Source organism: Bubalus kerabau, chromosome 3 (assembly GCF_029407905.1).
Source record: "Bubalus kerabau isolate K-KA32 ecotype Philippines breed swamp buffalo chromosome 3, PCC_UOA_SB_1v2, whole genome shotgun sequence".
Taxonomy (NCBI): Eukaryota; Metazoa; Chordata; class Mammalia; order Artiodactyla; family Bovidae; genus Bubalus; species Bubalus kerabau.
Window position 1 is genome coordinate 144389842 of NC_073626.1, and position 24722 is coordinate 144414563.

General features: G+C 42.6%; 1 protein-coding gene across 3 annotated transcripts; it reads left to right on the top strand.

The window, feature by feature from the left end:
* Nucleotides 1-213: 213 nt before the first annotated feature.
* Nucleotides 214-17311, top strand: LOC129646638 (cyclin-dependent kinase 15-like). 3 transcript variants are annotated; one of them, XR_008712073.1, is made up of 4 exons: nucleotides 366-542; nucleotides 720-859; nucleotides 11914-12055; nucleotides 14787-17311. XR_008712073.1 is itself a non-coding variant. In XM_055573112.1 (3 exons), the coding sequence occupies exons 1-3, from the start codon at nucleotides 258-260 to the stop codon at nucleotides 4088-4090; spliced, it is 417 nt and encodes a 138-aa protein (XP_055429087.1). In that variant the 5' UTR covers nucleotides 214-257; the 3' UTR covers nucleotides 4091-4107. The 3 variants fall into 3 exon arrangements, 1 of the variants encoding a protein (XP_055429087.1); XR_008712074.1 differs by having other exon boundaries at nucleotides 15656-17311; XM_055573112.1 differs by lacking the exons at nucleotides 366-542; nucleotides 11914-12055; nucleotides 14787-17311 and adding exons at nucleotides 214-262; nucleotides 3819-4107.
* The last annotated feature ends 7411 nt before the right edge of the window (nucleotides 17312-24722 follow it).

The following is a 24722-nucleotide window of genomic DNA, read 5'->3' on the forward strand; positions in this document are numbered from 1 at the left end:
TAATTAGTGTCTGATTCCTCTACTGGATTAAGCTGCCAGAAGAGAGCATTCCTGTATCCCCCAGATCCAACCACCTACATAGTAGTTGCTCAACTAATGGATTTGCTCTACTCCAAATTTATAATTCAGCATAAGGTCAACTTGAGGATTTGTCCTTACTGTAATTTGGGTATTTAATTATCTTTCTTGCTTGTGCTCTATCTCAGGGGAAACCAATAGAGCTTCTTAGAGAAAGCCCTGGGAGCTGAGCTTCAAAAATGCTGTAAACAAGCCTTTTTTCCCACTCAAGTTTCACCTTCCAGGATCTCTTCTCTCCTTCCTCCCATTCCAGAATTCTGTGCTCACCACCGTTGGAGCCTATTTCCAACTGGGCTTTTCTGCTTGCAAGGGGCTGCTGTATCCCTCAAAGAAAGAATCCTTAATTATATATTTCTGTTTCTATAATTACAATTTTCAGGTCTTTTATGTACACAGGGAGGGGGTGGGCTGGGAGCTGAATGATGGAATGCTGAAGTTTTCCCTTCATCTTAGTCACAGGACAGGTAAAGTTTCAGTGTGGGGGCTATTTTTCCATTGCCATCAACTTTACTAGTCCCAGGAAAACTCTATCTATCTGAAATTTTTCTAGCCACCTTCTTTTCTTTACTTTTCTTCTTTCCCCCTTGACTTTTCAGAAACGAGGCCTCTGGAGAAATTCTGTGTCTCTCTCATTTTTCCAGGCTGGGCAGGGCTCCCGAAGCGGAAGATCTGGCCTCCCAAATGCTGAAGGGCTTTCCGAGAGACCGTGTCTCAGCCCAGGAAGCGCTGGTTCACAATTATTTCAGTGTCCTGCCGGCTCAGCTGCACCAGCTTCCAGATGGTGAGTAAAGGAGTGTGTGTGTGTATGTGTGTGGTGGCGGGGGGTGGGGTATACATGGACACACATAAGTCTTGGTGTCTGTTTTCTTGAAGCACTGGAGAATCACAGAATTTGCAACCAGAAACATGCTTAGAGCTGGGAAAAGCAAGACAGGACAAAATCTTGCCCAAGTTTTGTTTGTGGCTTTCTAAAACTCATAAGTTGAGGGTTGAGGTGACATAGGCCTCCTTGTAACCATCCAAACATTTCCCCTATACACACACCTAGAAAGTAGAAGAGATGTAAGTTGCCTTTGAGTTTGCTTTCGCTAGCATCTGCCAGGAAAAGCCAAACCAAAGTTTCTAACAACCCCCTTAGCTCTTTCCGTTGAGTAAGATGATAGGTGACATGGATACATCAGGAGAGGAGAGCTGGGCCTGTCGTGATTGGTAATCTGATGCTGCCCAAGGAAGTGCGGGTGGGGCATGGGGAGAGGGGAGCATCCTCCCAGGCTGGATGCACACGGAAAGCACAAGTTATTCTGAAATCAGCCTTGCTGCCTGGGCATGAAGTCATCCTCCAAATCTGAAAACTGCTGAGGGGTCATGTGGCTGGAGCACTCCTCATGTTTCTCAGAATGTGGCAAGGAAGGGCTGTGCGGAGGTTGTAGGTACTCCAACCATGGCCCTGGCTGTTTGCCTGGGACCCTCCTTAGGTGGGGTTGCTTTCAAAACACCCACCATTCAAGTGAAAACAGTTTTTACAAGTCCTGAGCCAGAGAAAAGAAAGCTAAGGAAGGTTAGCTTTCTGACTGAGAGGAGGGAACTGGAATGGGGTGTGGTCAGGAACTACTGTCCAAGAGGCTCAGACGCAGGGTCTGACTGATGTCTCCAGGATTTGCAGGCACAGCTCCACAGTACCTGGGATGTGATTTTGCATCCATCCAAAGCTTTTAATTTGGGGTTTCTCAAGGTATTTTATTATTAAAGTGAGTCATTTAGAATCTCCAAAAATAACCATAATCATACAATCGGGGTTAATGTCATACTTAACCCTGTAAGAAGAGTCGGTCATCAGTATTTATTAAGTTGCCGTTAAGTGTCGAGAACATATTAAGTGCTAGAACATTTGAGGGAAAAAGGAGGCTTGTCCTTGACCTCAAGGAGCCTATGAAGTGGGAGGAAAAGAGGGTGAGGAAGAGGAAACAGGACACCCTGGTACACATATTAGCACAAATCATATCTAAACAGCTAAAGTCTGTGCATAATCAGCTACAGATGTTCAGAGAATATGTGTGCACTGAAGGCAGTTCTCGGAGGAACCGCTGTAGAATAACTCCAGTAAGACGGATGAGACTGGAGGTGACTCCGGAGAGGAATTTGAAAGGAGGGGAGGGACACGGCTTGGCATATGGGTAGACTAAGAGACATTCCAGGCGACTTAACAATTCTTACTCCCTTCTTGGTACCTCCTCCCAAGCTTTATCCCCATCCCCCACTCCCATCTCAATACCCTCTTCCCAGTCTGAGCCCCAAGATCCCCCCTTCTTAGCTTTCTCCTCTTGAGATTGGGACTTTTCTAACTCCCACTTCATGCAAATATACGCACTGGGGGTGTGCACACACACATTCACACCCCTTCTCTCCACTTAACAACGTATCTCCCATGAGAGATATATATAAATAAATAAATATAAATAAATCCTCCTCCAGGATTTATTATTCTAGGTCCTGAGAACTACTGAGGACCTTCAGAGTTTTCTGGGTACCAGCTTTTCCTTTAGAGTAATTAGCAGGAAACAATCACTGTGCAAACGGGATGTGTTTGTTAGAAACTCGGGTTTTGATTCTTCCTGGTCATCTGAAGCAAAGCCACCAACAGAGGGGCTCCATTGTACGTGTGTGTGCCTGTGTGTGCATACACACACGGGCACAGGAGAGGGACCCATCTGTATTCCTTCTCTGTTCACCCAGCCACAGAGCCCAAATCTACTTTGACACTTTTAGAAAAATGAAAAGATGGAATCTTGCAGGAGCCTGCCTGCGCTAAGGGGGGAGATGAGGAGTGCTCACAGCAGGAGGGAAGTTGACTTTTCTTTATACATATAGGGGTTTTTCCATGCAGAGTTTAAATTATGCCTGATAAAAGGAGTTTCGTGGATGTTTCAGTTCTTTCAAATTCTCCTGGCTTCCTCCCAATTAAATGAGGTTTGTCAAAGCCACAGGGCTCTGCTGCTGCTGCCTCGGCCGACAAGCACTTCCTGCAGCGACATCTCGAATCCCCAAGGGAGAAGATGAAAGGGCCAGCGCCAAGAGACAGGGGAAGGGGGGCAGATTGTGTGTGTGTGTGTGTGTGTGTGTGTGCGTGTGTGTGTGTGCGTGTGTGTGTGTGCGCGTGCTTGTGGGGGTGCAGTGTGCAGAAACAGGTTTAGATACAGATTGACAGATAGGACGTGGACAAGAAGGTGGGGAAAGCACAACTAACTACCAGGGAAACTGGAAAGAAAAACAGAGGAAGAGAAAGCAGCACTGAAGCCAGTTTGGGCACCTTGAGAACAGTGGCCACCACCACGTGTGACATGATGTCACCATGTCTTCTAAGGGTGCCCTCTCTTGGCCTGGCAGTGCCAGTCTATGTTTTCATTGTTCATGGCAATGAGCCTTTATTAAGAGCCTCCTTTGCAGATAGGGTGCACCAAAGGGTCCTCTCAGTTCCCAACCCTCAGGGACCCAGAGTCTCCATCCCAGGGGTGGGCTCCTCCAGGCGTAAGGACTGTGCAAAAGTCAGATATGCTCTTGTGAGTGCTTTGTAAAGAGAGTGTCCCTGCCATAATTATGCAAGAAATTTTGCTCTCTGGTGGCAGTATGGAATCACTTAGTGGGTTATATTTGTATCATTTTATTATTCTGGCTTTATTCCGGTTGCAGGATAACAAAGTTGTCACTTTAAAATATATTCTGTTTCCCCTTTGATCTGGGAGATGCCAGCTCTTATTGTCTGCCCTCTGACGATTTAAGCATGAAGCCTGAGTCTGGGAACTGTGAGAAGAGTGGAAGGACAGCCTACATCCCAGCAAAAGCGTGGCACACGAATCCGCCCCCCAAACGCCAGGGCTGTTCCTATCCATCCATGTGTGTTTCCATGAAGCTGAGAGGTCCCAGATACCACTGTCCCGAGGCTGTGGCAGTAAGCTTATGGCCAGAAGAAATCAATGGGGAAGGAGTCACTTGCCACAAAATCCAGGAATTCTAGGCTTAGTTCCCCTTCGGAGAGCAATCTTAAGTGGAAAAGCGTGATTACTAGAATGGCAAGCATGGGGAAATTTCTGCCAAGCGCTGACATCCTCCCTTATTGACTCTTGAACACCTGAAGAAACATTTGTGGAAGGAGAAATTATTGGTAGTCTCTCTCAAAACACACCCAACAGCAAGCTAATTGCTTTTGCAGATGGCCGGGGAGACGTTGTACCCACACAGCCATCGGCTTATGGCCACACTTGTGGTCCTCACAGCTGAGCCCGCAGTGCAGGACGTCAGCTGGGGCAGCTAGGACCTAAAATTAGGCCCTTGGCAACTCTCTAATCTTAGCTGCAGGTTCAGCTTCTTCGTTTAATTCCCTTTGCCCTCAGCATGAACTTGGGCTCTGGGAAAAGAACGCTGCTTAATGATTTGAAAGTGAGGGGAGTAGAAAATCATTAAGCTGCCCCTTCTAGAAACTGGCTCCACTCAGTTCTTGCCAGGCTTCCAAATGTTACCCTTGGAAAGTTAAAACTAATTTTGGAACGGAGCCATTTGGAACCACAGACACTGATCCAGAAAAGTTGTGTTTTTTTTTTTTTTTTTTATCTCGGGCAGTAAATGCCACGTGATTTAAGAGTCTGGTGCTTAAGCCATGGTCCTTGATCGTCAGAACATCAAAGGCTGTCTCTTTCTGTGGGTTGGTCCCATTTTGCTTTCCAAATCCCAGGCTTGAGCCTCTCCCATTCCTTCCTGGACTAAATCCCCCTTCTCCTTTAAAACAGGTTTCAGCATCTTAAAAAAAATTAAAACTTAAAAGCTTGCAATTGTTTCACAAGTAATTTTGCAAAAACAATTTACCAGAGTCCTTTTTGTCATCACATACTTTGGTACCTGTAGGCATGGCATTGACCTCTACCCTGGAGAAGGAAATGGCAACCCACTCCAGTATTCTTGCCTCGAGAATTCCATGGACAGAGGAGCCTGGCAGACTACAGTCCATGGGGTCTCAAAGAGTCGGACTTGACTGAGAAACTAACACTTCATCACATCACTCTACTATCTATACTCTGGCAATTCATCAGCAAGCCTTATTCATTTTGCCCCCTTAAAATCTGAGAAATTTTTTGTTTTGCTCCAATAAAAGAACTTCCAGCCTTCTTTTAATAATATCTCCTTAATATATTTGAAGGTTCCTCAATATCATATTACAAAGCTGGGTTCCCTTGACCTCTCTCTCCACATACACAAACCCCCAATATAGATTCTGTTTCTTTTACCTTTTAATTATTTTGTTTCATTATTCTATTCTGACCCTATTCCAACTATTCTGCTTATCTCGAGACTATGAACCCACCATAGGCTCAGATTTCTAACAGAGTGGGAGAATTATTTTCCAGTTCATTCATGGAAGATTTGCTGAGGGTCTATTAGATATGAGGGGCTTCTCTGGTGGCTCGGTGGTAAAGAATCCACCTGCTAATACAAGACATGTAAGAGACTCGGGTTCAATCCTTGAGTTGAGAAGATCCCCTGGAGAAGGAAATGGCAACCCACTCTAGTATTCTTGTCTGAAAAATCCCATGGACAGAGGAGCCTGGCAGGTTACAGTCCATGCAGTTGCAAAGAGTCATACAAGACTGAGCGACTAAGCACTTGAAGATTAGATAGGAGATTGAAGGACACAAAAATGAATTAGTCTTAGACTCTGTCCTCAAAGAGCTTACAGTCCTTAAGGAAATGAGACAAGAAGATAAACAGCCATAGACCAAGTGTGAAGTGCTCTGGGAGTTCAAAGGAGGCGAGATTAAACTCCAGCTGTAGGGGCCCAGGATGGGTTGGTGAGGTCTTGAAAGATGATAAAGTGAAAGTCGCTCAGTTGTGTCCAACTCTTTGTGACCTTGTGGACTATACAGTCCATGGAATTCTCTAGGCCAGAATACTGGAGTGGGTAGCCTATCCTTGCTCCAGGGGATCTTCCCAACCCAGGAATCAAACTGGGATCTCCTGTATTGCAGGCAGATTCTTTACCAACTGAGGATCAGGGAAGCCCTGAAAGATGATGGGGAGGAAGGATATCCAGGGAGAGGAAAGTCATCCTCCTCTGAATGCCATCTAATGTCATCCACAGGTGTCTTCTTTGTTAAAATAGTGCAATCCTGACTCATATTCCATCCTAAGTTTTACTCTTTGTCACTGTATGCCTTCTTGCAATGACATTCAATTTAAACATTCTTTAACATGTACTAGAAAAGCTTAGTTTAACTGTTTGTGTGCTAATGATATCAAATCTTACTCTGTTTATTGCTTTTGTTGTCTAGTCTAGTCAAAGTTTAACCAGAATATTTTGTCATTCCACAGGTCAGGGTTTAGAGGCTGGGTTTGGTGGGGAAGGGAGATTCCAAGCCAAGTTTCTCAATCCTATTCTGTTTCTAGGAGTTTGTAATTTAACTCAGACCACTCTGTCTACACCCTTTGGAAAAGACTCTGATGCTGGGAGGGATTGGGGGCAGGAGGAGAAGGGGACAACAGAGGATGAGGTGGCTGGATGGCATCACCGACTCGATGGACATGAGTTTGAGTGAACTCCAGGAGTTGGTGACAGACAGGGAGGCCTGGCGTGCTGCGATTCATGGGGTCGCAAAGAGTCAGACATGACTGAGCAACTGAACTGAACTGACTCTGTCTACTTTTTAAATCCTCCACTAACCAGTACTTAAGAAGCAAGTTAGAAAGTATCCTCTATAACACACTTCTTGACCTTCCATGCTCAGTGTTATCCCCAGCCCATTTTAATACACTAGAATACAAGTTGTTGGGTTGTGATTTGGCTTATGTGTTGTGTAGAGTTGCCTTGGTAGGAGAAGTCTGACTTAACCAAGTTCCTCAGCTCTACCAAGCTCTTAAGTTGGTTAAATTTGTTAGCATCATGAACTGAATCTCCAAATAAAGATAAATGCTTCAGGAAGGAGTTAGAGACCTTTTGACAAGAAAAGGATCTTGGGACTCACTGTTCCATATCTTCATTATATGGATGAGTCCTTAATACCCATAGAAGAAGAATAGTGTCTGCTATTTCTTGGACATCTATGTGTTTTACATAAATTTTCATTCAGTATAGATAGTAACTGGCAAGGATGGAGCTGTTTTCCTAATATTACATATTAAAAAATTGGGGCCAATTACTCAAAGTTATACAGCTAGTAAGTGGGAGAGGCAAGATTTGACTGTAGGTCAGACTCCCAAACCACTCTCTTCCACTCCTCATCCTAGGGAAGATGTCACATGCCCCCAGGTAACATATTTAATATCTCACAACTAAGAGGACTCAATCTTATCTTTAATAAAGACTCAAACCCTTGATCTCTTCCTTAATCTTTAATGTCATCTTGTGTTTGTTAGGGTTTTGTTTTGTTGGGTTTTTATTGCAGGGGGGTGGGGGTGTGGAGTAACACAGTCACCCTTGGGTTTTAAGATTTCTTAATCAGTGGTGGTTATTATTTTTTCCTTACTATTACTTATTCGGAAAAGGCAATGGCACCCTACTCCAGTACTCTTGCCTGGAAAATCCTATGGACGGAGGAGCCTGGTAGGCTGCAGTCCCTGGGGTCGCTAAGAGTCAGACATGACTGAGCGACTTCACTTTCACTTTTCACTTTCATGTATTGGAGAAGGAAATGGCAACCCACTCCAGTGTTCTTGCCTGGAGAATCCCAGGGACGGGGGAGCCTGGTGGGCCTCCGTCTCTGGGGTCGCACAGAGTCGGACACAACTGAAGCAACTTAGCAGCAGCATTACTTATTCAGTTTTGTCAGAAAAATATCAGGAATCAAATGCAACGGAAAACTGGGCAAACATATAAAATAGCAAATTACACAAAGGAAATGAAAAGAGCACCCTAACACATGGGATAAATAGGCAGTCGAACTAGTGATTAAATAAATACAAATAACTCTTAAAGTAGTTATTTTTCACTTCAACTTAATGACTCCCCGTGCTGGGGAGGTTGTAGTAAGATGATTCTCTGCACACGGTGGTTTTAGTTGGGGCAACCTTTGCAAAGCATTTTGCCATACCTACCAGGAGCCATAAAAATAACATTCAACCTTATACTTAGGTTCCTGGAAATCATCCAAAGAAACAATTGAACGGGGGGGGGGGGAGGAACCTAGATGCATAAAAGTGTTCATTGCAGTGTTGTCTATAATTTTTTTTAAATAAAGAAACTAAATATTCAACAGAAGAACTGGTTGGATAGATATTATTATATTGACTCAGCATACAGTACTATGTAACCATTTAAAACGGTAATTCGCAGGAGTGTGGAGTAGTATGGAAATGTTTATGCTAAAAGAAAGTGGGATACAAAATTGCATATTATAACGCACCAGTGAAAATGTATTATGCATATCAACAAAACTGGAATGTAGAGTACAAAAATAAAAATGCTCTTCTAGTTAAAGGGAATGGTGGGTAATTTTTTCCTTTTTTCAGTTTTCTTTCCTGTGGATGTTATATTGCCTTTAGTGTTTAAAGGAATGAGGTAAGACAAATGTACAGGGAGTTCAAGCTCTGAATTGAGAGTTAAAGAACCTAAGTTTTCTTCTTTTCTCCTCCAGCATCACATGTATTATTGGCCTTCATAAATCTCAGTTTCTCAGTCTGCACAATGGGTTAACATTAGTTTCCTGTACCCCATATTAACAGAATGTTTATTTTATACAGCTTTTAACTCACTGAATTCAAGAGTTCAATGTAAATGTGGTCCTGGGAGAATGAGAGGAGGGAGGGAGAGGAAAAGATAAATAGGCACTAATTAATTTTAAAAGGAAAGATCATCTGCTTTAATCGGAAATGCATATGTGCTGTGCCCCTAGTCAGAGTTTTAAGTGCACTCCGTGTTAGTTAGCAACTTCAATTTAAAGTACTGTGTGATCCTTTGGGCTTTGAAGATATGAAGCCTATATACATACACATGAGCTAAAATTACCGCGCAGTCACGGAGGCTGTGTGCACTCTGAATAATTAAATGCACTAAGCAACTCCAGCTGATGGATTGATGATGTGTAAGAGCAGCGCAAAAACCACGTGACAAGGGAAATTACAAGACATTTAGAAATGATGGTTTAATTTCCAAGCTTTCTTTTCTACTTGTGCTTTCTCTTTCAGCCATTACAGGCTAGTAGAAGAGATTTGATTATCTTGTTTCCTGTGAAAGGTTATTTAGCCCCTCAATCCCATTAAGTCACTCTCTGCACTCCAGTGCACTGAGACTCCACCAGGTTATCAGCCCAGGAAGAGTAAATGGAGACACCAGGATCAGATTTCTAAAGGAAGGAAAGTTAAAGCAAAGTTTGAAAGTGGTGACAGGCAACAGCCAGAAGCTTAGAACTCAATTAGACTGAAAGACAGCTATGGCATTATCTCATTCCGAAATGATCTAAATACATAAGAATCTAAAAGTTTTAAATAAACTTGTCCTACTGTCTAGATGACTAAATTTCCCTTCTCAAAAAATTTTTAAACACTCACTTTTGTATTTATTTATTCTAAGTGCAAAGCAGCTTCGATAATTATGCTGTCAGATTCAGTAAGCTAATGAGCAGTCAGCGAATGGAAGGTTTTGCATTTGTGAGATTGCTACAGGAGAACCACTCGGCTGCTTTTTTCCTTCTTTTTTTCTTCCCTCTTGTTTTCTTTTTCTTTTTCTATGAGTTGGGAAGGAGAGTCGGGCAGTCCATGGCCAAATTGGAATCCCTTTGATTAACTGGTTGCTTTCCCAGCACTGTTCTGCCGCATGTGTCCCCCCCACCCCCATCCTCCTTCCCGTCTCCTCCCTCCCTCTCTGTCTTTCTCTTTCTCTCTCTCCCTCCCTCTCTCTCTCTCTGCCTCTCTCTCCCTCCCTGTCTGTCTCTCTCTTCCTCTATCTCCCTCTCTCTCCCTCCCCTCCCTCTTTTTCTGCTCTCTCTCCCCCATCTCCCTCATTGCCGCTGAGGAACTGTTGCTTTTGAGGGACATTTTTCATGTCACTGTCCCCAAGGCAAGAGGATGTATCTCCCTGAGGGAAGCTCCCAAAATGGTCTGGACTTGAGCCAATTTGAGAGTTATCTGTAAAGTTTAATATGCACTGCTTATTTGAACTGTTTATGCTACAACAGGAGCTAAAAAGAAAGTAGAATACAAAAATTGCACATTATAATGTGCCTGGGAAAATACATTATGCATATCAACAAGACTTGATGCCTCCCCTTTCCAGTCTGGCAAATATGTAATTCCAAACCCAAGGAGTCAGGGTTTACCCCAGGCAGCCAAGGCAGAGCAGGCATTGCAAGTTTATTTCTCCCCTTTTGGTGTGAGGAGCTTCCAGCAAACAATATTGATGCGTTTTATGCTTGTGGTGCACCAAAGCTGGAGCTTCTCTTTTTGTGAAATTGTGCAGTATTTAGAGCAACCTGTTTGTGCAGCTTGTGAGCCTTGAAAAAGTGATGCCCAGGTAGAAAGATGTCCTGAGCAGGTTTTATCCACGTGCTTTTGTGACATTGTGGCTGTTGCCCCTGGATATTTTTCTCAGATGGTATCTGTGCTGATGCTACTAGCTAATAACAGTGGCTAGTTAACTAGTTAATAACAGTGGCTACTAGTTATTAAGAATACATGGTGTGGGACTTACTTGGTGGTCCAGTGATTAAGACTCCATGCTTCCACTGCAGGAAGCCCAGGTTTCATCCCTGATCAGGGAGCTAAGGTGCCACAAGCAGCAAGGTATAGCATGTGTATCTTATTTCACTACTCTGGAAACCCCAATAAAAACTATAATAAGGGAATTTAATTGAATTAATTATATATATAAATGGGCTTCCCAAGTGGGCCTAGTGGTAAAGAACCCACCTGCCAATGCAGAAGGACGCAGAAGACATCGGTTCAATCCCTGGGTTAGGAAGACTCCCTGGAGGAGGGCATGGCAACCCACTCCAGTATTCATGTTTGGAGAATCCCGTGGATGGAGGACCCTGGTGGGCTGCATTACTTAGGGTCACAAAGAGTTGGACATGACTGAAGTGACTTAGCATACACACACACACACACACACATATATAGTATCAGAACAACCCAAGATGTTTGGCATGTATTATCTTCTTTAAACTTACAGCAATCTGCCCAGAAGTTTTATTATCCCCATTTTGCAGGTGAGCCCCTTAAAATGTTAACTTTTAGGGAACTTGGCCCATATCTTTAGCATAATAAGCACCCAGGAATAATATCCATTTAACAAACAAACAAATATTACCCATTTAACTCATTTATAAACATGCAAACTGCCAGCATTCTGAGCTAACCAAATGTATAATATACATATATTCTGCCCCCTCCCCATTTTTTAATTTACAAAAGTTGCAGTTTAGAGTCTATTTAAATAGATTGCCAAAGGAATCTAATGTAACAGAAATTTGAAACTTTCCAAAATGTATCTGACCTAGCACCAGTCTCACTGCCTGTTGTCGCTGGGACTCCTCGCCTTGATTTTGGCCCTTGTTGTTAGTGTGTGTGCGCCTCCCAGTTCCACTCCTAGTTTTACCACCTTCAACACCAAGCCTAGTGCCTTACCCAAGTGTTCATTTGGTAACTGTGGATTGAAGTGAATTGAATCGAGCAGAAGGCACTTAACAGCTATTCAGTAAGTGAGTTATCCGTGAGTCAGTATAAGTTATTGGTGGATAAATCCGGCTCACATTTTGACATCTCTTTGGGTGACAAATATTACAACAGACATAAAAAAACACACCGTGAAAGATTCCCAGGAAATAATATGTTGGTGCTTTTCTCTTTTGTTCCCTACAGAGGAATCATTGTTTACAGTTTCAGGAGTGAGGCTGAAGCCAGAAATGTGTGACCTTTTGGCTTCCTACGGGAAAGGTCACCACCCAGCCGGGTTTAGCAAATGCTGGTAAAAAGAAAGGGTGAGATTACCAAGATCTTCCAGGTAAGTGGTTCCAACAGTGTGGGTCCTAGGATGGAACTGAAAGTTATTCACTATCCAGTGAAGACCGGTTCCTGGGTTCAGAGATCTCTGTCCTGTGCCTGGCTCTTCATTCTCACTCTGGGCACAGAGGCCTAAGCTCCACAGGCTGTGAGAGGAGGTGGCATCAGCGTGCATCAGCTCCCCCTCCCAGGGGAGGGACAAGACTCCTAAGATGACCCGTACATGTCATTGTAAGGCCTTGAGCTGGTGCACTGGAATACAGGACTCCATTGGCATGTTGCTGCTGCTGCTGCTGCTGCTGCTGCTAAGTCGCTTCAGTCGTGTCCAACTCTATGCGACCCCATCGACGGCAGCCCAACAGGCTCCTCTTTCCCTGGGATTCTCCAGGCAAGAACACTGGAGTGGGTTGCCATTTCCTTCTCCAGTGCGTGAAAGTGAAGTCGCTCAGTCGTATCCCACTCTTTGCGACCCTATGGACTGTAGCCCATCAGGCTCCTCTGTCCATAAGAGTCTCCAGGCAAGAATACTGGAGTGGGTTGCCATTTCCTCCTCCAGGGCCATTGGCATGTTAAGTTCCCTTAACTATGTAATTCTGTCAGCTGACAAGACAAAAATCAGACGTCAGGGTGACCAGCTGTCCCCATTTGCTCGAGACCAAGGGGTGCCCCAGGATGTGGGATGTTCAGTGCTAAAATTGACACAGTCCTGGATAAGCCAGGATGGTTGGTCACCATAGCGGTGCAAATTACCACCTGGCTTGCCCCCAGGTGCCAGAGAAGGCCTGATTCAGAGTCCAGCCCCACCTAGGAGGTGGTTTTGGAGGATTGTGAAAACCCAGTCATCACCGCTGCAGGCTTTTGCACCACTGGTTACAGAGTGTCCTCTGCAGGGTGCGCTCTGGGAACCACCAGGACCTCATGGTCCTGGGAGACAGGAGCCATCCACAAATGTCACAGACGCGGCTGCTCTCAGGAGTCTCCTCCATCAGCCTAGGGCAGCCCAGGCTTCCAAGGCAATCCTGAGGGAGAAGGGTGCTGTTGAGGTTTTTCCTAAAGCTTCCATACCCTAGAGTTCTGCTGGCAGGCACAGGAAGCCAGGAGGGACAACTCCTAAAGCCACCACAGTCCAGACATTCGTAGATCTTATAAGAGCATTTCCACGGTGAGGAGAGGGGACAGTAATCCAGACAGAGGAGTCAAGGTGAGACCCATGCACAGAGCCAGCCATCCCTGTAGGTGACTCTGGCTATATCCCAGACCACAAACAAGCCTAAGGTTTGACCATACATCAGGCAACTACAGCTTGTCATGCTTCCCAAAAGAACTTTTGGGGTCTAGATGGCAATGACTGGCATGCTCCCTGCACCACCCTCGCCCCAATGTCATTCACATAGCAGGATTCAGTTCTTTGCCAGTTTCTCTGTTAAAGACATATACACATCAAGAATGTCTGCATTTTGGATTTTCTAAGATCATTGTGTTTAGAAATTTGGGGGGATCAGGAAAGTTTAGAATTATAGTTCTTCCTCAGGTATAATTCTGAAGTTTATATTTTGACAATATACAACTGGAATTACAATGGGCAATACAATAATAATAAGGTTATTTTGTGAGTAAAATATTTCTAGAGCAGAGATTTTACTATGTAATTATGCCATTTTTAAACCCACTGGTTATGAGAGTAGGATGTACTTTGGCTACATTCTATAGCATGAAAGATTTGCCCTTGATAAAATTATCAAAGACATTGATGGAAATGGTCTTGGATGGTAGTGCTGCATAAGAATTAATAATTATTTCTATTGAGTTGTTATTCTGTTTTACTAAGCAACCAGAAGGTAGGGAGATTACCCGCCTCTCTGAACTACAGTCAAAGAATTGTTACCTGTAGGTGTAAATTGGTCACAATAGAAAATCAATTAAAAGCAGCATGACAGACGTGATGCCTGTGCCAGCAATTGAGGAAGGGAGAAGGCAGACTGAGTATGCACTGGAGTGATCTGCTGTCCTGAGGGAGTATGCACTGGAGTAATCTGATGTCCCGAGGCCTCTGGTACTAATGTAAGGAGATAAACCCGTAGGAGATGAACCACAATAAGGAAAAGCTGGAGCAATTAAACTGTTTAATAACTGGGTTGGGATGATCAAAATCTGGAAGTGCCAGAGTGAGGGACTAAAAGTGGTTATCACATAGACACTTGGGGCCTGTAAATCTTTTCCACTAAATTGAATTTATGTTAAAATATTCACTTTTCAGGAGATTCAAAATGTAAATTGGGATATTAGGACTTATAACTAGCAGCAATGCCTGAAAATTAAGACTCTGAAAAGATCCTCAAAATGTCAGTTTCAGGTATGGAAAAAATGTACTCTAACATCTACAATAGAGAAATGGGACTAAACTTTACTGGGAACATAACATGTGCCAAGCACTTTACAAATAGTTTCAAAGCTTTGTGTGTTTTGAACAGTTAGGGTGTGGTGAGGTATAACTATAGTTTGTACATTTGGAGATAAATTTTGATTATTTTTAAAGCTTTCTCAGGGAAAGCTTTCTTAGTTCTTATTACCAGGGTAAGATGCTACCTCTGTTCATATCTGTTATCAAGCTTTCTATCAATATCTATGTAATTCCATCAATAACTTTGCAACAATATTGCACAGAATTTCCCCACTCAATCTGTAAGATGTTACTCATGATTTTCATTTTTTTATTCTTTGTTCACTTCCAGGGCTATTTTACTGTTGCTTCAGTTTTAATTTGCTTCAGCTTACTAAGAAGCTACAAATCTAACTCCACACTGGACCAAGGGTTTTATACCATCACCTGTGATGTGGAACATTTTAAATACAATGTCCAAGGCAACAGCGCATAATACTTGAAGAAAAAGCAGTGAACAGTTATCGCTATTGTCATTTGCCTAGAATTTAACAGAGATCGGCTCAAAAATGAGACATAGACAGAAATCATCTGAGAAGAGAACTTCTGGATAATTTCATCCATTTCATTATTTGATAGAGAGATCCCTGGGCCAGAAGGAGAACAGGACAGATGGGGACAACAATTGAAAGACTTTGGAGACAGAGCTCAGGCTTAACAGAGGCCTGTCACTCCTGTGTTCACTTACGATTTTCCCCAACAAAAGGACTTCTGTGGCCAAGGAGAGGATTAGGCTAAAGTTTAAAAAAGCCTCCAGGGAAGGTGGTTTCTTGGATAAAGTTGTCAACAAAATTACTTGCTGAAGACTCTTTGTTATGATTTCCTAGGGGGCGCCTCTTCCTTTGCTAACTGGATTATCAAAACACATGACCACTCCATCCCAGCCAGACTTCAGTAGGAGTTTGGATTGAGATGCTGGTTAGAATTAAATTTCAGGCTGTCCTCTTCTGCTGAACTCTATTGTTTGTGATGATAGCAAGAGTGATGAGGAATCTCAGCTCTGATTTGATGGCAGAGATACGGAATAAAGGCCAAGAGTTCCAAAGTAGTAATTCAAGCCCTACTGCACCATCAGACACACATGCATGTGTGCACACACATAAGCCTCAAATAAAGTGAGAGATCTGTCTCAGCTAACACGTGTTTCATTTTCTACAATAGGTCCTTGGTCCTTCTGAAAGAAGCTAGGAAACTCAAATTACTTCATCTGAGGATCATCTACCCAGGAAATGTAGTAGCCTAGAAACCAAAGACCTCTATATGGCCTTCAGAAGAACAAGGAAGAACTAATTAAGAGAGAATTTAAAAATAGTACCTATGCACTCGAAGTCTGAGATGAAACTACATACAGATAGTCCAGAGAAATCTTCCTTACTGAGTATTCAATTTTAGTAAGGCATTTGGCAAAGCCTGTTCAGATATACCTGAAAGAGGGAACTGTGTGGGCTGGATGATGGGATGTGTGTGCTCAAAGAACAGTGGCCTTGCTGGAGAAAGGCTGGCAGTGGTGTGGTATGAGGTTCAGCCCTGAGTTCTATTCTAGTCAAATGTTTTTATTAATCACTTGAATAAAATCAGAGAAGGCATGCAATTTATTCATACAACTCATTAAAGTAAGTACTGTTGCCATTCATTTATTACTTCCATTTTACAGAAGAAGGAAACTGAGGCTCAGAGAAGTTAACTAACTCCTCCATAGTAGCACACCAGAGTTAAGGTACAGATCTTAGGCCTGGCTCTCTCCAAGGTCTATGATCCTTCTAGTCATCATATACCTATCAAATCTGTAGAACACACAACTCTCGAAGAAGCAGCTGATGTTTAGCATTGGATCATGATTCAAAAGACTGAGATATTGCCAAAAGCTGATGTGTACACTACACATTCGTTCCGGATTTAGAATGATCAAATTCCAGAACACTGACAGCACCAATGCTGCCAGGGATGTGGAGCAACAGGAACTCTAATTATTGGTGGGAATGCAAAATGCTAGAGGCCACTTTAGAAGGCTGTTTGGCAGTTTCTTACAAAACTAACCACACTCTAAGATCCAGCAATCATGCTCCTTGCTATTTACCCAAAGCAGTTGAAAAATTATGTGCACAAAAAACCTGCACACAGATGTTTATAGCAGCTTTATTCCTAATCACCAAACCTTCGAAACAACCAAGATGTTGTTCGGGTTGAGGATCATCTACTCAGGAAATGTAGTAGCCTAGAAACCAAAGACCTCTATATGGCCTTTAGAAGGCCATATGCCGTTCAGTCACAACATATGAATAAACAGACTGTGGTACATTCAGAAAATAGAATATTATTCAACAGTCAAAAGAAATGGAGCTGTCAAGTCATGGAAAGACATGGAAGAAGCTTAAATGAATATTACTAAGTGAAAGAAGCCAATCTGAAAAGGCTACATGGTACATGATTACAACTGACAATCTGAAAAAGGCAAAACTATAGAGACAGGAAAAAGATTGGTGGTTGCCAGGGGTTAGGAGGAAGGGAGTGATGAATAGGCAGAGCACAGAGGATTTTTAGGACCAGGTAACTACATATGACACCATAATGGTGGATACATGTCATTCGTTATAAATTTGTCCAAACCCATAGACTATCACCAAGACTGAATGCTAATGTGAAACGGACTTTAGATGACAATGATGAGTCTGTGTAGGTTCATACAGTGTGACATATGTAGCCTTCTATGGGGGATGTTGATAATGGGGGAGGCTGTGCATGTGTGGGGGCAGAGTGTATACAGGAAATCTGTAACTTCTGTTGCATATTCCTCCAAGCCTAAAGTTGCTCTGAAAAATAAATACTAAAAAAAAAATTTTTTAACAGAAAATATAAAAACCTAATGAACAGCAAGCCAATACATTTCTACCAAATTTCATGGTTTAATTTCTTAAACTTTAGGTTTAAAATGTCAACAAGTTAAATAAAGTTGTGACTTAGTGGATATTGGATACTGGATATTGGCTTAGTGGATATTCATATTTAAAGTATAATATGAATTAATAGTATGTTTGTATGTTTGTGAACTCAGTTGTGTCTGACTCTTTGTGACTGTATGGACTGTAACCCACCAGGCTCCTCTGTCCATGGGATTTTCCAGGCAAGAATACAGGAGTGGGTTGACATTCCTACTCCTGAGGATCTTCCCAACCCAGGAATCAAACCCGTGTCTCCTCTGTCTCCTGCATTGCAGTGGATTCTTTACAACTGCGCCACCTGGGAAGCCCAGTAGTAGGTTTGACTGACCACAAAAATAATGCTAATACTTGTAGGTGATTGGAGAAGGAAATGGCAACCCACTCCAGTACTCTTGCTTGGAAAATCCCATGGACGGAGGATCCTGGTAGGCTACAGTCCATGGGATCACAAAGAGTTGGACACGACTGAGCGACTTCACTTTCAGTTTCACTTTTGTAGGTGATATAAATGAAGGAATAGGATGGTGTCCCAGAGAAGGGAATTAGTCAGATCACATCTAAATTATTGTTTAATTTAACCCTATTCATCACACTTTAAAAAAATATTAATTTGGCTGCTTCAGGTTTTAGTGTGGCACATAGGGTCTTCGTTGCATGATGTGGGACATAGAGTGGTAGGATTTTCATGAGAGTCGGTAATGTTGTCTTCTAACATTTCTTGGTATTTTTCAGTTCAGTTGCTCAGTTGTGTCAGACTCTTTGCGACCCCATGAACCACAGCACGCCAGGCCTCCCTGTCCATCACCAACTCCCAAAGTCCACCCAAACCCATGTCCATTGAGTCGGTGATGCCATCCAACCATCTCATCCTCTGTCATCCCCTTCTCTTCCTGCCCTCAATCTTTCCCAGCATCAGGGTCTTTTCAAATGAGTCAGCTGTTCGCATCAGATGGCCAAAGTATTAGAGTTTCTGCTTTAGCATCAGTCCTTCCAATGAATATTCAGGACTGATTTCGTTTAGGATGGACTGGTTGGATCTCCTTGCTGTCCAAGAGACTCTCAAGAGTCTTCTCCAACACCATAGTTCAAAAGCATCAATTCTTCGGTGCTCAGCTTTCTTCACAGTCCAACTCTCACATCCATACATGACCACTGAAAAAACCATAGCCTTGACTAGACAGAGCTTTGTTAGCAAAGTAATGTCTCTGCGTTTTAATATGCTGTCTAGGTTGGTCATAATGTTCCTTCCAAGGAGTAACCATCTTTTACTTTCATGGTTGCAGTCACCATCTGCAGTGATTTTGGAGCCCAGAAAAATAAAGTCTGACACCATTTCCACTGTTTCCCCATCTATTTGCCATGAAGTGATGGGACCGGATGCCATGATCTTAGTTTTCTGAATGTTGAGCTTTAAGCCAACTTTTTCACTCTCCTCTTTCACTTTCATCAAGAGGCTCTTTAGTTCCTGTTCACTTTCTGCCATAAGGGTGGTGTCATCTGCATATCTGAAGTTATTGATATTTCTCCCAGCAATCTTGATTCCAGCTTGTGCTTAATACCACCTTGGAGTTATTCTCAAAAATTTTTGCCTTTTTTATAACAAAATACCTGGGAACATCCAATAGAGGTTACCTCTGGAAGAAAATAAGTGACTCTGAAAAGTTACATTTCTTAGAACCAAAGTGCTTAGACTTTCCTGAAGGTTATGTTGACTAGCACCTTTTTGTTACTCTCAACGCCTTTCATAAATAAATTCCCAGAGTAGTTTTATTTTAGTTCTCTTATCTAAACCTATTCACATCTTCTCCTTCTAACTCCTCTCCATCCCTAAGTAGGTTCATGGGCACCTGGTAAATGATCTGACATACTAGATAATGAATTCATCCAAGTTTATTAGCATCCTTGTAAACAACTATTTCTTTTGAAAGAATTTTCATTGGGTATTACAAGAAAATCTTGTGGGAGCCCCAAACTGAACTGAAATATAAAACTGAACCATCTATTCATTGATTTATTCCACAAACATCTGGACAGTAGAAATATAAAAATTAAGGTTCCCCCAAGGATCTTGTAGTCAAATGGGACATTAGCTGGAAATCAATACAAGATCTAATGACATTTCAGTCTTCCCCGTCATAAAGGAGATGACAATTAATCTTTGTCTTCAAATAAAAGTTGGCCAGGCAGGCGATTGGGAGTAAGGGTGAAAACAAGAAAGGACAGATGGTTTTGGCTGTAAGGAATAGAAAAACCCCATCCAATGGCTTAATCCATGAGAATATTAGTTCACATAAAAAGTCCAGAAGTATATGGTTCAATGATTGATTAATTGATGGGTCAACAACATTATCAACAATCCAGTTTCCTTCCATCTTTCTTTAATTCATCTTCATGTCCTTTGTTGCCTTAATTCTCAGGCTGGTTCCTATCATGGTTACAAGATGCTGCCACGGTCCCCAGGGATCATATGTAGGTTTGACAATGCCCAGTTGAAGAGAGGGTATCTCTTCCTGTCTGCTTCTTTTTCAAAGAAAGCAGAACCCTCTTCATATCTTACTGATCAAACTGTCACATATCCACTCCTAAACTGCTAGCAACAGAAATGAGATGACAGCTTTAAAATAGTCAGGATTTGCTACTCATCTGAAGCAGCGAATCACCTTTCCTGAGAGGCAAGTTCCTGAATAATCAGTTTTCTTTTAGCTGGAGAGGAGGGGGGAATGGCTGTTGGACAGTCAACCAAAGGAACTGCCGCAGCAACTAATTGGCTGTGGGGTCTAGTGGTACAGGCAGCAGAGGAAGAATGATTGTAAGGCTTCCAGTCTGGGAACCTGGATGACTTGTTATATCATCTTAAGTCAAGCAATTAGTTCAGCAGAAGAGGCTATGCGCTCATTTCTGGACATCTTGAGTTGTAGGTGTGCATCAGATAATTGGAACTGCTGACCTGGGACTAAGGAAATGAAGAGTAGCTACATGTGGTTATCACCTACATGCTGAAGTCCCAAAGATATGAGTACCCCAAAGAACATACACAAAGAGAACACACACAAGGGTGGGAGAAGGAAGAATCTGCAAAAGAGACAGGATATTAATGGCTAGAAACTGGAGGGGCAGGGCAGGCAACTAGAATCATTCTGAGTGACAAGAGTCAAGAAGACTGTTTCAGTCTACAGTTTCTCTGTAGACTGCGGGGCCTACAGAGAAAATGTCAGGAGGGTGTAATCCAAGGCAGTCCATGGATTTTATGGCTACTGGTCAGGGTTACCTCAAAGGGTTGGGGGGCAGTTTCCACAGAATTGTGATCGTAGAAAAATACAATGGATTAAAGAAGGAGTGATAAGAAAGTAGCAGCAGGACATATCTTTTAGAAACTCTGTCATGAAAAGATAAATAAGATGGAGTACTAGGTAGAATACGAAAGCCCTGAGAGGGTCCTTCTTTTTTCTAAGCACAGGAGAGATCTCTGCACTTTATGAAGTGAAGGAAAAAGAAAAAAGTTGGGAGAACCAGTAGCTAGTCTAAATACATAGATGTGCTCCCTCCTTAGGCTTCTGCCTGGCTCCTCTGTCTGGAACTCTTTCCCGCAATTACCCACACAGTCAGTGCTCTTACCAATTTCAAGCCTTTGCCCCAATGCCATCTATTAGTGAAGCCTACACCAGCCACCCTATTCAACACCCAAGCCGCCTGCACACAAATCCCTCTGACCCTGTCCGGTTTTTCTAAAGCAAATTATCACAGGATTTCATACTCTATAATTTATGGTTTACTTATTTATGGTGTTCATTGTTTTTCTGACCACTGCTAAAATGTAAGCTTCATGAGGATAGGAGACTTTGTTTTATTCACTGATGTATTTTGATCACCTTGAATAGTCCCTTGTACATAGTAGGTCCTTGATAAATATCTTTTGCATAAATGAACTCCTCTGCCACTTGTTTAATTGTGACCCCACCCTTCTTTAGCCCATTGACTCTGGGTTTTTTCCTTATATATGACATATTGATGTTTTATATTTATTGTTTACAAGTGACCCTTGAACAACTCAGGGGTTAGGGGCATCAACCCCCCCACACAGTCAAAAATTTGAATAAAACTATAGTCAGTCCTCTATGTTGGTGGTTCCTCCATATCCACGGATTCAACAAACCGCAGATCTTATAGCATTATACTATGGACTACTGAAAAAAAAAAAAAAACAATCTGCATATAAGTGGACCCATGTTCAAACTCAGGCTGTTCAAGGGTTCTCTCTCCCCCTACTAGAAAATGAGTCCTGCAGGAGCAAGGATTTTAATGTTTTGTTCACTGATGTATCACAAGCATCTAGAATTGTGCATGACACATAATCTGTGTTTAATAAATATTTGTGGAATATATAACAAATGAATCAGTGAAGAATCAGAGATTGAAGGAAATGAGATTAAGAACTTACATTTGCCTGGAAGAGGATAAGAAACATGTATCCACTATGACAGGGAAAAAAGAAAAGTGCATGGGTGAAGATTGAGAAAAGACTGAAGACTACTCCATGTGGAGCAGGAGTAAGAGCCAGACTGCTTTTGGATATGGCTGTGTGACCTTGGACAAGTTACTACACTTCTCTGTGCTCTCATTTCCTCCTTTGTAAAATGGGAATAATAATAATGTTTATGTCACAGCGTTGCTCGGGAGGATCCAATGAGTTGATACATTTAAAGTATTTTAAACAGTGCCTGGCAGACAGTAAACACTATAAAAATCAGCTAACTTGTGGTGGTGGTGCTGATCAGGGATGGTGGTTGTGATGGATGTCAGGTTGGTTCCAATCATGGTCATAAGAAAGAGGAAGATAAAAGGACCAGGGAGATGAAAGGTTCAAAGCCATAGGGTTCTAGCTAGCAAGGTGATGCAGGAGGCCAGAAGGACAATAAGAAACCAGGTTAAAGAGGTTTCTCATTCCTCTTCCCTGAAGGTCCAGTGGCTAAGACTCTGAGCTTCTAATGCAGAAGGGCTGGGTTCGATCCCTGATCAGGGAACTAGGTCCTACATGCAGCAACTAAAAGACCCCACATGCTACAGTGAAGACCAGGTGCAGTCAAATACATAAATAACAAATAAATATTGTTTAAAAAGAAATCAAGTAAAAGAGTTAAATTGGGGTCTGGAGTGAAGTTGGGGGAGGAAAGGCCACAACGCCCAGCGCTGGTTGCTGTGGCTGTGGTTCTCTGTGGGAGCCTTGCTAGTTCAAGTTGCAGGCATTCTAAGGAGTGTGTGTGTGTGAGCTGCTCAGCCCTGTCCAACTCTTTGCGACCCCATGGACTGCAGCCCGCTAGGTTCCTCTATGGAATTTTCCAGGCAAGAATATTGGAGTGGGTTGCCATTCCCTTCTCCAGGGGATCTTCCCAACCCAGGGATCGAACCCAGGTCTCCCACGTTGCAGGCAGATTCTTTACCATCTGAACCACCAGGGAAGCCCATAAACAAAGTGCACTTGGGTTTTATTAACCCCCTGCTCTAATAAACATTCAGAAATGAAGATTAGTGTTCTACAATTTGTTTCTCTCCAAATTCCAAATCCTGCAAACTTGTATGAAATAGAATAACAGCACTGATGTGCTTTGCCCTCCCTGAGATTTTTTTTTTTTTTTTGTCTTTTAGGTTTGGAGGTTTTTTGTGATTTATCATATTTAAATAAGGTTTGAGGAGACATCTAGGGGATTCAAGGCAGGAAATGCAAAAGGCCAGGCTGATGGCACTGACAGAACCCACTACAATGGCCACCACGGGCCACGCATCTCTGGAAAAGACAATTCCCCACAAGGGTGGCTGGGGAAGGCAGATAAAAGACGGAAGTTGGGTCATGTGACAGGTGTCACTTGAGTAACGGTACTGGGGCCAGAGATAAAAGCCCGCTCCTCTTGGTCACATGATGCAGCTTCATTACGCTCCCAGCGGGGGGTTAGAGAGTCTGGTTGCCATTTTTACTTATTTATTTATTTGTGTTTTTTCCCCCCTTATTCTGTGATAATGAGAAAATGTTTAAACTCCCATCTCTGTGTTTAAACATTCTCCCTGCTGACAGCAGCGGGATACCCCTTGATCAACTGTCAGATTGGAAAGTGCAATTTCTCTGGAAAGTAAACAGCATGTTAGCTGGTTGGAAATAATTTTCTGTTTATTGGTAGCTGTTAGGCCAGGAGTGATGGAGCTCGGTGACAGCACTTGTCAGGTAAGGAATAAGAAACAAGTTTGGAAATATCTTTAAGGACAGAGCTCTGACAATAGGGCCTTACTATTTTTTGATAGAAATGTACTCTGAAAAAGTTAAATTCATATGGGCAAAAAAAAAAAAACCCAGAAACTTTACCAGTGTTACCAGCTCCTGGAGATCCTTCTGGTAAAATTGACACTGACTCAAAGGAAAACTGGAGGAACACTGGAGTTGAAAAGCATCCTTAGCCATTGCTGCGCTTCCCAGGTGGCGCTAGTGGTAAAGCTCATGCCTGCCAATGCAGGAGACATGAGAGACATGTGTTTGATTCCTGGGTCAAGAAGATCCCCTGGAGAAGGGCATGGCAACCCACTCCAGTAAATCCAACCCACTGAAGAACTGAGGCTCAGCCAAGGGTCCTGGATTCTGCTTGCAAATGAGAGGAAAACATAAAATTACCAATATAATAGAGAAATAAAGGGTTTTGGTGGGTTTTTGTTTTTTTTTTTTTTTTGGCTTTTCACATTCATGTGTGAAGATAAATGCAAAAAAATTGAGGGAGGTGGTTTTAACCTTTGACTTAGGTATATTTAACTACCAGGTTTAATGGGTTTTGCGTAATGTGGATCTTTGTTTTTATACAGTGGTTCCAAAGACATCACCACAGTCTTTTATTAATTAAACATAACCAGAAAAAAGTGGTTCCAGTAGAAGTAGTATATACTCTCAAGCAATACAGAGTCAACAGTTCATAACTATCTTGAATTAGGTTAAATCCGAGGTCCTGATTTGTCCCAGAATTTGCCTCACTTCTTCCAGATAGCTAGAGAAGTATTCCCAGCTGCTGCTTAGTTGCCTTCGCCTAGATCTTCCCAACAAATAAGTCTAGTCCTACACGTCCAATCATCTTCTCTCCCATATCATAAACAGAACAAAAAGGCTTTCTCCGCTCCCATTTTGGTTAGTATCAGTGCCTTACCATTCAGATGGTTGCCAGATCCCCCTCTCCCTGCCTCCAAAATACCTCCCAGTCCTTTTTCTCCTCTCCATCCCGCAGCCTGGCCACAGACCTGTGGTTCTCAGAGTGAGGCCC